The following is a 12,736-nucleotide window of genomic DNA, read 5'->3' on the forward strand; positions in this document are numbered from 1 at the left end:
ATTCACTCTCCATTAAAGTTCTGCTAATGAAAACCATTGAAAAGCTGCCTATATAAACACCAGAAATCAAACAGTGTTGAATCAAAACGATATTGTTACAAAACCTTGACGGAGGGAGGGTAAATGTGTCGCATAAATACAAGTTTGGGTATATGTGCCACAAGAAAAAGTTTAGGCTAAATATATCAAAGTGGTCATAATTTATAAATTTTAATATAAAAAAATTCAAAATAAATATATCATAATTGACATAATTTAATTTTTTTGTAATTTAAAATATATCGGTCATATCTCTTAGAAACTTTTTCCTGCTTCCTCGCAAAGCAAAACCCGCGAACACTTTTGCGAACTTCCCAACGGGCGAAAACAGGGCACTGCTGTAATTTCACGGATCCTCCACCGTTCGCAACCGAGCACCATACTTGACGTTGATTTGCGACCCGCAAAAATTGACTAATGAAGTTGAAAGGACGCTGCCCCCACAAGACGCTGCAAAATCTCTCTCTTCCTCCCTCCCCTTCTTCCAGTCACACTCTCTCTCTCTCTCTCTCTCTCTCTCTCTCTCACTCCCGCAGCTCGCCATCCTCAGATGACGAAGCGGCAGCAACATTGTCGTGTACCCATCATCATCATCCGGTCTTCCAAATCCAAATGATACCAATTTCCCACTTTGCTTCGCTCTTACTCTCCTGTCGTTGCTCTCAGTCCTGCTTGCTGCAGTTTCCAGTTTTCACACGCGTCCTCTCTATTGTCTTGAAGTCAAGACAGAGAAACAAGCCTCACTGACGACGACCCATTTGCGAGAGAGCCGAAATGGAAGCTGGGTCGAGCTCCAAAAATGCCGGCAAGGCGGAAGCGAAGGTGGGTGGCAAGAGACTGGGCTCCATGTTCGCCAAGATCGATCCTTTCGTTCCGAGAACCGACCACCACAACCCCAGAGAGCTGAGATCTTGGGCTAAACGAACCGGGTTCGTCTCGACCTTCTCCGGAGAAACTAATGTCAGCTCGAGGGAGAAGTTCGGTAGCGGCGGGTTTGATCTGGAGCGGGATGCTGACGGGAGAGGTGGAGGGTCTTCTTCGCCGAAGATAGAGATCGATCCGGTTCTCGGCAGGACTAGACCGAACAGGGAAGCCGAAATCGAACCCGCTTCGGTTGCTGGGAATGGAGCGAGCAGAGAGGGAAACGGCGGCGCCTTGGGGGCTAGAAATGGGCAATTGAGGGTCGAGAATCAGAAGGTGAGGGTGGCGGATGAGGCGAGTTTGAGGGACAAGGAGGATGGGAGGAAAGTCGGTGTGAATGGAAATGGGAATCTCGGGGGAGGTAATGATAGGAATGAGAATTCGAATCCTAACAATGGGAATGGGCGTGGAGCTGGGGCGGTTGTTCCGGGCACGGAGACGGATAAAGATGATAGAAAGGAAGAAGGAGATGTGGGGATCGATGTCTATCCGGACGGCGAAGAGCCGGAGAATGGGTGGTGGAGCAGGTCGCCAGAAATGATGTTGGGTTTAAGAGATAATCCGGGCTTCGGTCAGTAAGCTTTCCGTTTCTTTTAGAAGTCTTTGTCGATGCTCTGATCATTAAAATTTTGATTACTTAAGTTTTAAATTTGGCTTGTCTTAGTTGTGTGGCAGTGTCTAGTGAGCACTTAGGCTGCATTTCGTGACCCGTATACAAGGGCGGATAAGATTATCTTGTTATAATTAGAAGGGGCATTAGTTGCTAACTGCGTGATGCTTACATTTCTCCAAACGTGATCTCGATGCTTTTGCTTTTCATGGATGTTTGCATGACTCAAGCGAAATAAACACATGCTTAGTTGCAATAGTTTCTCTTTACGATAATGTTAGTTCTTGTAATTTTTTTCTTTCTTTTAATCTTTCCAACCACTGGACCATATTAAGGCCAACTAGGGAAAGGAGAATTCTGTGAAACTTCAGCAACACATGCATATTGTCCAATTACCACATATTTGTTGGAAGAAGGTAGAATCGTCTTATGCGTCATGCTTGACTAATTTGTTCGAAACGATGAAGTTATCGGACGTGGAATTCTCATTGAGTGTCAAAGTTTGTACTATTCTGACTCCTCTTCATATCCATGGGTTGCAGTACCAATTATTTACTACAGTTTGCAGCACTATTTGTCACTGGCTGGTTCACTTATATTCATCCCCTTGATCATGGTCCCAAACATGGGAGGATCCGATGTAAGCTGAGTTTTGGAGAGAGAAATTTGATGTTTTCTCAATGTTGCTTTGATATTTTGTTGACACATCTTCAACATTTTTTACTACAGAAGGATACTGCGACTGTAATTTCCACAATGCTATTGGTGTCTGGCATTACTACGCTGCTGAACTCTTACTTTGGTACCCGTCTTCCATTAGTTCAAGGGAGCTCATTCGTATTTTTGGCGCCAGCTTTAGTAATAATGAATTCACGGGAATATCGCAATCTCACTGAACATGTAATTTTCTTATATTGATGGATTCATACTGTCATACAGATTCATTCCCTACCATTTCTTCCATGCGTTTAGGGAAAAATGATCGCAATGAGCATGCAAGGAATCAGCTTGATGGAATATGCAGGAAGAACAACAAATGTGTCACCTTGTCTCGGTCTCTTTTGTTGTTTCGATATCGTCTTTTATATCTAGTGGTACTTTTTTAGGTTAAAAAAAAGGAGATCTACTGTCTACTCTCGACTGAAATGTTGAACATGCAACCCAGGCAGTCTTTTTCTTGTTTTCTGTGGAAATTCTTGCAATTATGCTAACTTGTACTGTCCAATTAAGTGCAGAGGTTTAGGCATATAATGAGGGAATTGCAAGGGGCTATAATCGTTGGTTCAATTTTCCAAAGCTTTCTAGGGCTTACGGGTTTAATGTCTCTATTAATCAGGTAATTCGGATTTTATAGATGAGTGTTCCTGCATGTATTTGGTTACACTTGTAGAGCTAATTTTGTATCTACAAATGATGCACTGTGGCATACTGATTAAAAGACAGTTCTTAATGTAATTTTTTTTAGGAAACTCTTTTATGATCTAAAACCTAACACAGTGTCTACAATTTTCTTTCAATTTCATTTAGAATTTTATGGATCAAAGCTAAATTTTTTGAGCTTTCAGGTAATATGATTCTGCTTTTGCAGGCTGATAAACCCTGTGGTGGTTGCACCAACTGTTGCTGCAGTTGGTTTAGCATTTTTCAGCTATGGTTTTCCTCAGGCTGGTAGCTGTGTGGAGATCAGCGCTCCGCTGATACTATTGGTTCTTATATTCTCATTGGTAAGAGGCTTCTCTTGCTTGCACTCTTATATCTCTATCAATGAGTCTCTTTAATTGATTGTCTTTTTTAAAGTCATTTTCTGTTTTTATTCTGTTCAGGCAAACATAGTAATTTATCACGTGTAGTAACATCGCTTTTTTTTTTTTTCCAGTATCTTCGAGGGATCTCCATCTTTGGGCATAGATTGTTCCGAATATATGCGGTATGTACAGTCTTTTCTATTTTTTTCTTTTTTGATCGAATGGCATGTACAGTCTTGAATAGTTGTTAAAGTGTTAAGATTCATCTTCCAAACCGTTGTTCCAGGCATAGATTTTTTTCCCTTGTGAACTTGGAATTTTGAAGACATCAATTTATATGTTCAAGTTTTGCAGATTCCAACCCTTTTGTTTTGAAGTGCTTAGAATCGTACAGCCCATGCTTCCCCTGAAAAGTACCCTTAATTAGGTTTACCAACCACATGAAAATCTGATTAGTAGCTTGCTCAAGCGTTTCTTGTAATTGGCAAGGCAATTTTAAAGTATTTTGAGCACAACACTGTTACTATACAGGATTGAGCTCGGTTACATGACATCTCTAAGTAACTGCAGGTTCCATTCAGCGTGATGATTATATGGGCATATGCATTCTTCTTGACAGCCGGTGGGGCATATGATTACAAAGGCTGCAGTCCCGAGATACCCAGTTCGAACATATTGGTTGATTCGTGCAGAAAGCATGCGTACAGTATGAAGCATTGTAGAACCGATGTCTCAAATGCAATGAGAACTGCTGCTTGGGTCAGAATTCCATACCCTATGCAGTGGGGTATACCTATATTCCATTTAAGGACTTCCATGATCATGATCGTTGTGTCATTGGTCGCATCTGTGGATTCGGTCAGTAGTCAGTACCTTGTACAGTTAATAATGCAATGCATTCAGGAAATGGAACGGAGTTGAAGAGAATTTGCTGGAGAGGTCTGGTTATAAGCCATCTTAGAAAATCTTAAAACAAATAACAGGGGATATAACTTGGCAAACTGTTTCCTAGGACATTATTTTTCATAACTGTTCCTTTACTTCAATTGTCTGCCTATTTTTTTCGTCCTAATTTGTGAAAAACCAAGCATGAGAACTTTTCTAAGTGATGTATCAGAAAATGACTTGAAATCAATTCGTGGAGATAATTCTCAAATTGGTATCTTCTCTTCTTCACATTTTGAAACTTTAGGACAACTACTGAGCTCTCTTTTTATGTCTTTACTTTAATTCCTATTAGGCAATATTTGAGGAAAATTTCAGAATATACATCAAAATGAGTTCTCAGCTTTTCTGCTATTTGTATTTTACCAGTGTTTTTAGGTGCTTTGTGATGCCAGATGAGACACAGATGATAGAGTAGATAGTATAAAGAGAAACAAAGTAGATAGCCAAAAGCCACTCGATGGTGGAATAACATAAACATAAGAGAACTGCGGGTTTAAATTTTGAAGCTATTGTCAATGTTGCATCCTCTTGCAAGATTGGAACATATCACTCTGCATCAGCGTTAGTCAATTTGAAGCCTCCCAGTCCTGGAATTGTTAGCAGAGGAATCGCACTGGAGGGTTTCTGCAGTCTACTGGCAGGACTTTGGGGTTCCGCTACTGGGTCGACAACATTGACCGAGAACCTTCATACAATAAGAATCACAAAGGTGGCCAATCGGAGGGTGGTAGAAGTTGGTGCCGTTTTCCTGATTTTCTTCTCATTTATAGGTATAGCACCCTTTCACATGCTCTTATAGCAGCCCGTATTGTATCTATATTCTCATGCACTTTATTATTGTTCCTCATTCGCATAATGCTTGATGACTCTAATTAGAAATAAACAGGGAAGAAAAAGAGAACCTTTGAAAGAAAGTATTTAGTTAAGTCAGCCAGGGTAAAACTTAAGCTGGCTTTAAGTATCTTCGTTTCTTTCAATTAGGGCTTTCATCTTTAATAATGGACTTTATAGATAAATCACTCAGCATCTGAAAGTAGTTGGACATATACATTTCTACATCTTGTCCTAATGTTTCATACTCTCACTTCACTCACTGCTTATGCACTTTCAGGAAAGGTGGGTGCAATCCTTGCTTCTATACCTCAAGCCCTGGCTGCTTCTATACTGTGCTTCATATGGGCGCTTATCGTGGCGCTGGGCCTCTCCACGTTGCAATATACTCAGACATCAAGCTTTAGAAACATGATAATAGTTGGTGTCTCACTATTTCTTGGTTTGTCTATACCCGCTTATTTTCAACAATACCAACCGAATTCGAGCTTGATGTTGCCTGGTTACTTAATACCTTATGCTGCAGCATCAGATGGTCCGGTCCACAGTGGCAGTTCTCAAGTAAGTTACTCTTACTCCTTTTGATCCCATTTTTTTTTTTTGGTTCTTTTTTCCTCTTTTGACTCTCTTTCTAGATTAGGTTTGGACGAGGGTTCCTTGGACTTAAATTCAAATCTTTTGGGCAGGGTGGTCTCTGCCATCTGCAGAATGCTTGATCTATTAATCTCTAGTTTGAATAGAGTCATTTCAAGACTTAGGGGACAACATTGAAGTCATACGTCAGCAATTTTGAATACCGAATACAACTGACTTATGTTATAATGCTTCTATGAACTCCTAATAGATTCACTTTTTTCATGATGTAGGATGAATTGAAATACCATAACTTTTTTAATGAACTGTTTAATGTGGTATTCTTCTTTGAGATTCTGAATGTACCATGATGACTATCCCGTCTCTGATTTTTGAAGACTTTACACTATACTGCTGGAAGTGCTTTGTGAGCTTAACACTTTCCAGTTGTAAAGCAAAACTAACATATAGCGTCTGATGTGAATGCCTCCAGCTTGATTTCACAATAAATGCGCTCATGTCGTTGAATATGGTCGTGACTCTATTGGTGGCGATAGTGTTGGACACCACAGTTCCAGGCAATCGGCAAGAGCGTGGGGTATATATATGGACACAACGGGATGATGTAGTGGCAGATCCAACTTCGCTTGCTGATTACTCCCTTCCTAGAAAAGTTGCCCGGATCTTCTGCTGCTCAAGGTGTTTGAATGCCTAAAATTGGACAGATGATGGCTTGTGTGCTGCAAGATTTCTTGTATAGTACTTTTTAAGGAGCCTTGAAAAATGGAGCGCTCTAATTCTTGGAGACGATACAGCTGATTGTGAAGAAACCCTTTGATGGTAAGCTCTTGCTTGCAAACTAAAAACTTGGTTATACCATAGATAGAGTTGTGATGTTTTACCTTAGAAGTCAATTGTATGGTTTTGGAACTAGAGAAAGAATATTCTTTTGCATTGTGCATTTTGTAGACCATTCCATTTAATCTGGTCTTTAGGAAAAGGATAGATTTATCCAGATGACTAGCCGAAAGCCTCCAGATTGCCTCAAATACCACCTCATGATGTAACTCTCAGCATATACCTATTTGTACTTGAACCTAACTATTAAGTAAACACGTGTATTAGTCCCAGATTTTAATGGGGTAACCATGTGGTTTGAGCATGATCACTGAAAGATGATAATTGCTCAAGTGTCTCTTCTCTGATCTGACAGACATGGCAAGTGTAAGATACTTCCATCAGTATAATCGCTCGAATCTTTAATATTTCTCATAAGTAACGACAACGAGGAAGAGATTACATATTGATTGTATCATAGCACCCATTTTACATGCTTTTCTGATATTTTCACTCCCTAGGAAAAAAAAAGGGTGATGCGCTCGTGTTTACATTTTTAAAGGAATTGAGCAATTAGCCAACTTGCTAATTCTCCCCCTCCATATGGCACATGCAAAGAATTCTTCTTGGCAATGACTAAGTAATTGTGAGAAATGCTGATGCACTGAACATTTACTCCATAAGAAGCTGCATGTGCCGGTTAAGATCCTTGAGATAGGTAGTGCAAGAATAGTCTTCCAGGTCACAGGCATCCAAGAGAAGTGCTCTTCCTGATACTGATTTCTGCTTCCACTCTTTGGCACCATCCTCACCCTTCAGCATCTGCACAACCTGTAGCCCAGAAAAACCAGCATGACATCTGTATCCGACTCTTAACTTCAAGACAACATGCTGTTGTGGACTAAATGCGATGATATTAATGAGCGCAAATTCATTAATGGCGATGCTTTTCATTTGTGCTGCGATGGTCACTAGCAATGACTTTTGGTACCAAGAACCTGTGCTTATTTGTCATACCTTTTTCATATCTGGACGCATGGTGGATATGCATTGAACGCACATTGAAGCCGTCAGTGTGGCTCTTTGCATTTCAACAATATCATAAGTATCTTTCAACCGAGGATCCACCAATTCTCTGATGTTATTTACGTCGAGGAGTGGCTTTGCCTGCACAAAAGAGACAACATTCCAAAGAGAACTTCCAGAACATTGGCGGCAACTAAAATACTCAGGAGAAGTAGGTTGAAAACCTTCATTAAAATTTACAAATGACCGTTCCTTTGACTAATCGAATTGACGACTATTTTGGTTGAGAAAATTTGAGGAAATTGACCTACCCACATAACTAGGCTCTGGCGGGTTGAGTCAACAGCACGACGACCTGTAATGAGCTCGAGTAGCAGAACTCCAAATGCAAAAACATCAATCTTTTCATCTACAATTCCGTGCATGAAGTATTCCGGGGCTAAATATCTGTAAAAAATATAAATTACAGAAGAAAAGGCATTGGAAATAAGCGATTATCATCACAAATGACTACATGGAACTGCATGCCTAACCCGAACGTGCCCTCGATTGGGAACACAACATGCTGAGCCCACTTCTCAGGAAGCCACTTTGCCAATCCGAAATCAGATATCTGCCACAGAGAATTTGGTTTCCTTTTGTTCTTCATTCTTGCTTACTATTGCTGTGACTCTTTGTACTAACTGAAAAAGGGGAAAATGTACCTGAGGCTCATAGTCTCCGGTGAGTAATATATTGGAGGCTTTGATGTCTCTGTGAATGATCCTCCTTTGACAACTGTAGTGGAGATATTTCAGTCCTTCGGCCACTCCTACAGCAACCTTAAACCTTATTTTCCATTCAAGACTCTCTGTTGAACCTGCAACGCTGAACATTATTCATCAGTATCTCATTTACGACTTATGTACCTTGTCTTCACAATTAGGTGAGTTAATGGCTTCAGTTACTATTGTAGCACGTAAATGTTTACGAAGTCAAGAACAAAGGTTTGCTCGAGTTGAATTCAGGAGGCTAGGAATAACTTAATAAAATATTCGGGTCATCCGACCCGATGAGAAACAATCCAGCACAAGTAGCTCGTGGCTAGCTAGTTTGACACACAGGCAATTGAGCTTCGTACGTCTCAGTTGCGGGGATCAAATGTTTGACAATGAGAGCTAAGATGATGTAGAATGTAGAGAGAGAGAGAGAGAGAGCACATCACCGTGAAGTACCGAAGCAAGGCTCCCGTGAGGAGAGAACTGGAGAACAAGGTGCAGACCCCCATCGATGCCGTACCCGAGCAACCGAGCCGCATTCGGGTGGTCAATGTGGGCTATGATCCCCAGTTCAGACAAGAAATCGGCAGTCTTAGTCTCTTCTTCCTTATCTTTCTTGAGCAATCGCTTCACCGCTACGAGTTGGCCATCCGATAATCGCCCTTTGTACACTTCGGCATGCCCTCCTTTGCCTATCAAGTTCTCTGAAATGGATCGAGAAAGAATCAGGCTGAGTTACTCACATTATACTTAAATTTCAATGATTTCCCTCCTCTTTATGCACCAATGAACACGAACTCAATCGTCTATAGTAGCAACTGATTTGGAACTGTCTTGAAGCACCACAGATTTTGATTTTGTCCATCATTAGGTTGGATTACAGTCAAAAACATGATTTCAAAGATAGGTTGAGACTTCAGTGAATGAAAAGCATAGGTTGCCCTGAATAGCTTAATGAAATTACTTTGCTGATAAACGTCCAATCACTCGCGCCAAAAAAAGGGATTCATATTGAGCCACTCCCGGGCTTTGACCAAATCCGGAGTGGCTGGTCCCTCGTCAACACTTTTGTTTTTTTCATTTGTTGGTGTCGTGTCGTTTCCTTTCTTGGTCAAAAGTAGATCGCAGTCTTTGGAATTCGCAAAGACCATCTGTTCACACTTTCACTGTGTAGATCCGTATCACACAAAGGTGAGTATATTCACAAATATGGGATGAGTGCATAAACTATATATAAGGTTTTGGCCAGTGATAAATCGAAAAGGCCATAATTCGGTCTCGAGGCAGTTGTTAGTGGAATTCAGGCGTCGAAAATGACCAAACATTTTCACGGGGGAGTTTCCGATGCCTGAATTCCCACCCGTGGTGCGCTCGAGACTTGATTCGGGCTTTTTCTAAAACTTCAAATTCTAAAGTTTTAACCCCTTTATTGATCAAGGGTCAAAACGTTAAATTCTGTTTTTGCACTTATCCCTCCCAAATACTCCTCGTGGGAGTAAGCGTGCAAAGTATCTGTGGACAAAGGCACGATTTAAAGCCGTGAATCTCGCTGCGGCTGTTCCATCAGCATACCTACCGCCCTCTGCTCTTTTGCGCAATTGGGTCTGACCAAAAAGTCAAAAAAGAAGTCGGATGTCGACGAATTTTCAGCACCTAAAACATCACATATCTAAGTTGGAACATCCAAAGTGGCTATCCAGAGACCACAAGAGCTAACCAAACGATCAGTCACTCTCACGCATCTGTTTCGCCTACTCATGATCGTAGTTGATGACCGTCGAATGGACCTTTTCTCCTCTGAATTGGGAAAAAGAAATTGGAGGGACGGGCCGTCTCTACAGTTAATCTAGTTGAATTGAACTCTTTACAGAATATCAAAAGATTAAAAAAGAAGAAAACAGGGAGGACTTACATCGCCAAGTCAACGAAACATCAACCTCGTCATATCTGAATACCATCATGCAAGCCAAAACACAAGGACGAGGAACATGCGCAAGTCATTCCACGTTAAAAAAAGCTAAAGATGCACACACGGGCAGCAGTCAAATGTGTAAATTCTACCAGTTTTTCGGGAATGGTTTCGAGATAGCAGTCAATAAAGTTGAAATTTTTCCGCGAATCCACGCGAGTCAACAAGAACAGAACTATCAAAAAATGTAATGGTGGCGGGGAGGGGACCGATCAAACACCCGGGTCCCTCCCCTGCCATCGCCATCTTCTCCCTGTTTCTTGAAGCACGTTCTGGGAAAGAAAGCAGAGCATAGGAAATCACGCGGGAGTCCAAACAAAGAGGCGCGACCGATTCAACCAGCCGCTAGGCCCGCTACATTGATTTTCCGAGGAGCAGGCCCCCTGCAAAAAGCGAGGACGAAGCAGGCGCCCCACTTTCCTGATCCCCCGCCCCGACCCTCGACCGTACACGTCTCAGGACATGAACAGAAGGGGAGATCATTGCATGAACCTCACTACTGTTCATGATACGGTATTTCGTGCTCTGTTTCTTTTAATGTTAAATTCGAACCGAACCGAACGGAACGGTGAATGAAATAACGATCGAGACGAATCGAGTTCATGTAAGAATAGCTTTGAGTGCATGTTTTTGAATATGCAATTCTGAGAAAAGAAAGAGAGAAAGGAGAGGGGAATGCGAGAAATTTTCCTTACTTTAAAAATTTCGAAATTTACCAGGGCAGAAATTGTCCGTAGCCGCCACGAGCTCCGCGAGGTCGAAGCTCCGCCAAGTCGGCTTCGACGCCGGCAGATTCAGAGCCCCGCAATCCATCCCGTCCTCGGCGCTGCGAATCCGCAGCAACTTCTTCTTCTTCTTCTTCGTCATCGTGGCCGTCGTGGTCTTCGATCCTCTCCGCGAAGAAGGAGCGTCCAGCTCGCACGCGTCGGCCCTCCCCTTCGCCGGGCTCCCCGCCGCCAGCAGCGGAAGCATCTGCTTCTTCGCCGAACTCCGCCTCAGCGCGTCCAGCACGCCCCACCAGTGCAGCCTCTGAGCCGCCGTCGGCTTCTCGGCCGCCGCCGTCGAGGACGAGCTGCTGCTGCTGCTGTGATCGGAGTCTGACCCTAGCGACGGAATTTCCAGGACGCCCCGCGGGGACGCCACCGGGTCCTCCTCGCCGCCGCCGGCCTCCTCCTTCCCGATGCCATCCGGCCCCGGCCACTTCTCCGGAATCCCTCGACCTCCTTCCGTCTCCTCTGCAGCAACAACAACAACAACAACAACGGCAACAAAAGTAAAAACACAAACGATGGGCTCTGTTTTGGGGGGCCGCGGCCGAAACAGGGGAACAACGGGAGGGAAGACGGCTTACCGCCGGCAGCCGCCATTGATGCGGGCCAAAACAAGCGGTAAAACTTGCTCCGACTTACGCACACACACACACACGCACACACACACACAAAAGCCTTTGACTCTCTCTTTCGCCACTTATATAGAGCCTCGAGTCGAGTCGCGGGGCGCGAAATCTCCTTTTGATGACGCAATCCCGTTATCATTCTTATTATTTATTTATTATCTTTATTCCTTTTCTGTTGATTTTGAAGTTTTCGTTTTTTTTTTTCTTTTGGGAATTTTGAGAGATCGTTAATTCTGGCGCAACTAACGCTCTGAGAAGGCGCGCGCGCCGGGGGGGGCAACAACGAACCTACCCGAACCTGCCCGCGGGGGTAAATTCGGAATCTCGCGTTACTGTAGTCCCCATCGGACTTAGGAGGGCACATTCTTATGTAGTCTTATGTTTTTGTAACGTTATCCACGGTCCCATCTCCGTACGACGAGGGGTAACAGTACCGATAAATAATTGATAAAATAGGCGAACCCTATATCGAACTGACGCTATTATAAGACGTTTGAGTTTTTAAAGGGTCCCAATTTCAATCGCTATTATCTTTTGATTTGTTCAAAACGCTCTCTATCGATCCCGTATTTCTTGTATATACAGAATTTACTGTGCTGAGACCTAATTGAAGTAGCAAAGATCTCGACGACGGCGCGTTCAGTGCATCTTTTAGTATTTAACTGTTGTACGTGGCGTCAATGGGCTTTTCTTTTTGAGTAATCGAGAGGGCTGAAAAAGCATCGAGGAAGATAGATAAGGACTAGGATGGAGAGGAAAGTTGGACTTGTCTAAACTTTTTCTTCGTCCAAGATTATATGACGAGCTTATTGAAGATGCTAAGCTTTTTGGCGGGACACTGATCCGTGAACGCACCGAAATCAATTCCATGTAAGTTGACCTTGATTGATGACTTCTGTCTTATCATCATGGTTGTTGGGGAAATGATGCGGAAAATAACCGGTCATGCAATTCAAATGCCACGAGAGAACAAGAAATTATTAGTGAAATTAATGATGACCGACAAAGTCACCGAAGATTTATATAGTTCGGTTGAAGTGCCGATACATTTTTACAAAGAAGAGCCGGCCATTGACAAATCCA

General features: G+C 42.7%; 2 protein-coding genes across 2 annotated transcripts; one reads left to right on the forward strand and one right to left on the reverse strand.

Annotated features, from left to right (window-relative positions):
• Nucleotides 1-538: 538 nt before the first annotated feature.
• On the forward strand, nt 539-6,797 carry LOC115682981 (nucleobase-ascorbate transporter 11). Its single transcript, XM_030607360.2, has 10 exons — nt 539-1,531; nt 2,113-2,210; nt 2,300-2,470; nt 2,806-2,906; nt 3,159-3,294; nt 3,447-3,497; nt 3,886-4,173; nt 4,799-5,033; nt 5,375-5,655; nt 6,161-6,797. The coding sequence occupies exons 1-10, from the start codon at nt 814-816 to the stop codon at nt 6,380-6,382; spliced, it is 2,301 nt and encodes a 766-aa protein (XP_030463220.2). The 5' UTR covers nt 539-813; the 3' UTR covers nt 6,383-6,797.
• A 128-nt stretch (nt 6,798-6,925) lies between these two features.
• On the reverse strand, nt 6,926-11,624 carry LOC115682983 (receptor-like cytosolic serine/threonine-protein kinase RBK1). The gene is made up of 8 exons (XM_056312433.1): nt 11,609-11,624; nt 10,974-11,552; nt 8,735-8,992; nt 8,235-8,389; nt 8,064-8,143; nt 7,842-7,977; nt 7,522-7,671; nt 6,926-7,335 (listed from the first exon to the last, which is right to left on the reverse strand). Exons 1-8 carry the CDS (start codon nt 11,622-11,624, stop codon nt 7,177-7,179), a joined length of 1,533 nt encoding a protein of 510 aa, XP_056168408.1. The 3' UTR covers nt 6,926-7,176.
• Nucleotides 11,625-12,736: the final 1,112 nt, after the last annotated feature.

This window comes from Syzygium oleosum, unplaced genomic scaffold (assembly GCF_021117445.2).
Source record: "Syzygium oleosum isolate NSW1041296 unplaced genomic scaffold, Sole_v2.1 Sole_v2.06, whole genome shotgun sequence".
NCBI classification, from domain to species: domain Eukaryota; kingdom Viridiplantae; phylum Streptophyta; class Magnoliopsida; order Myrtales; family Myrtaceae; genus Syzygium; species Syzygium oleosum.

Bases quoted from the DNA above. Each gene is read 5' to 3' on its own strand.
- LOC115682981 (XM_030607360.2), top strand. From the start codon at position 814: ATGGAAGCTGGGTCGAGCTCCAAAAATGCCGGCAAGGCGGAAGCGAAG. The intron at 1,532-2,112 runs GTCAGTAAGCTT...CATGGGTTGCAG, and splicing joins AAGAGATAATCCGGGCTTCG to TACCAATTATTTACTACAGT. The intron at 3,498-3,885 runs GTATGTACAGTC...AAGTAACTGCAG, and splicing joins GATTGTTCCGAATATATGCG to GTTCCATTCAGCGTGATGAT.
- LOC115682983 (XM_056312433.1), bottom strand. The intron at 8,390-8,734 runs GTGATGTGCTCT...TCAGCGTTGCAG, and splicing joins CCTTGCTTCGGTACTTCACG to GTTCAACAGAGAGTCTTGAA. The intron at 7,978-8,063 runs GTTAGGCATGCA...TATTTTTTACAG, and splicing joins CCAATCGAGGGCACGTTCGG to ATATTTAGCCCCGGAATACT.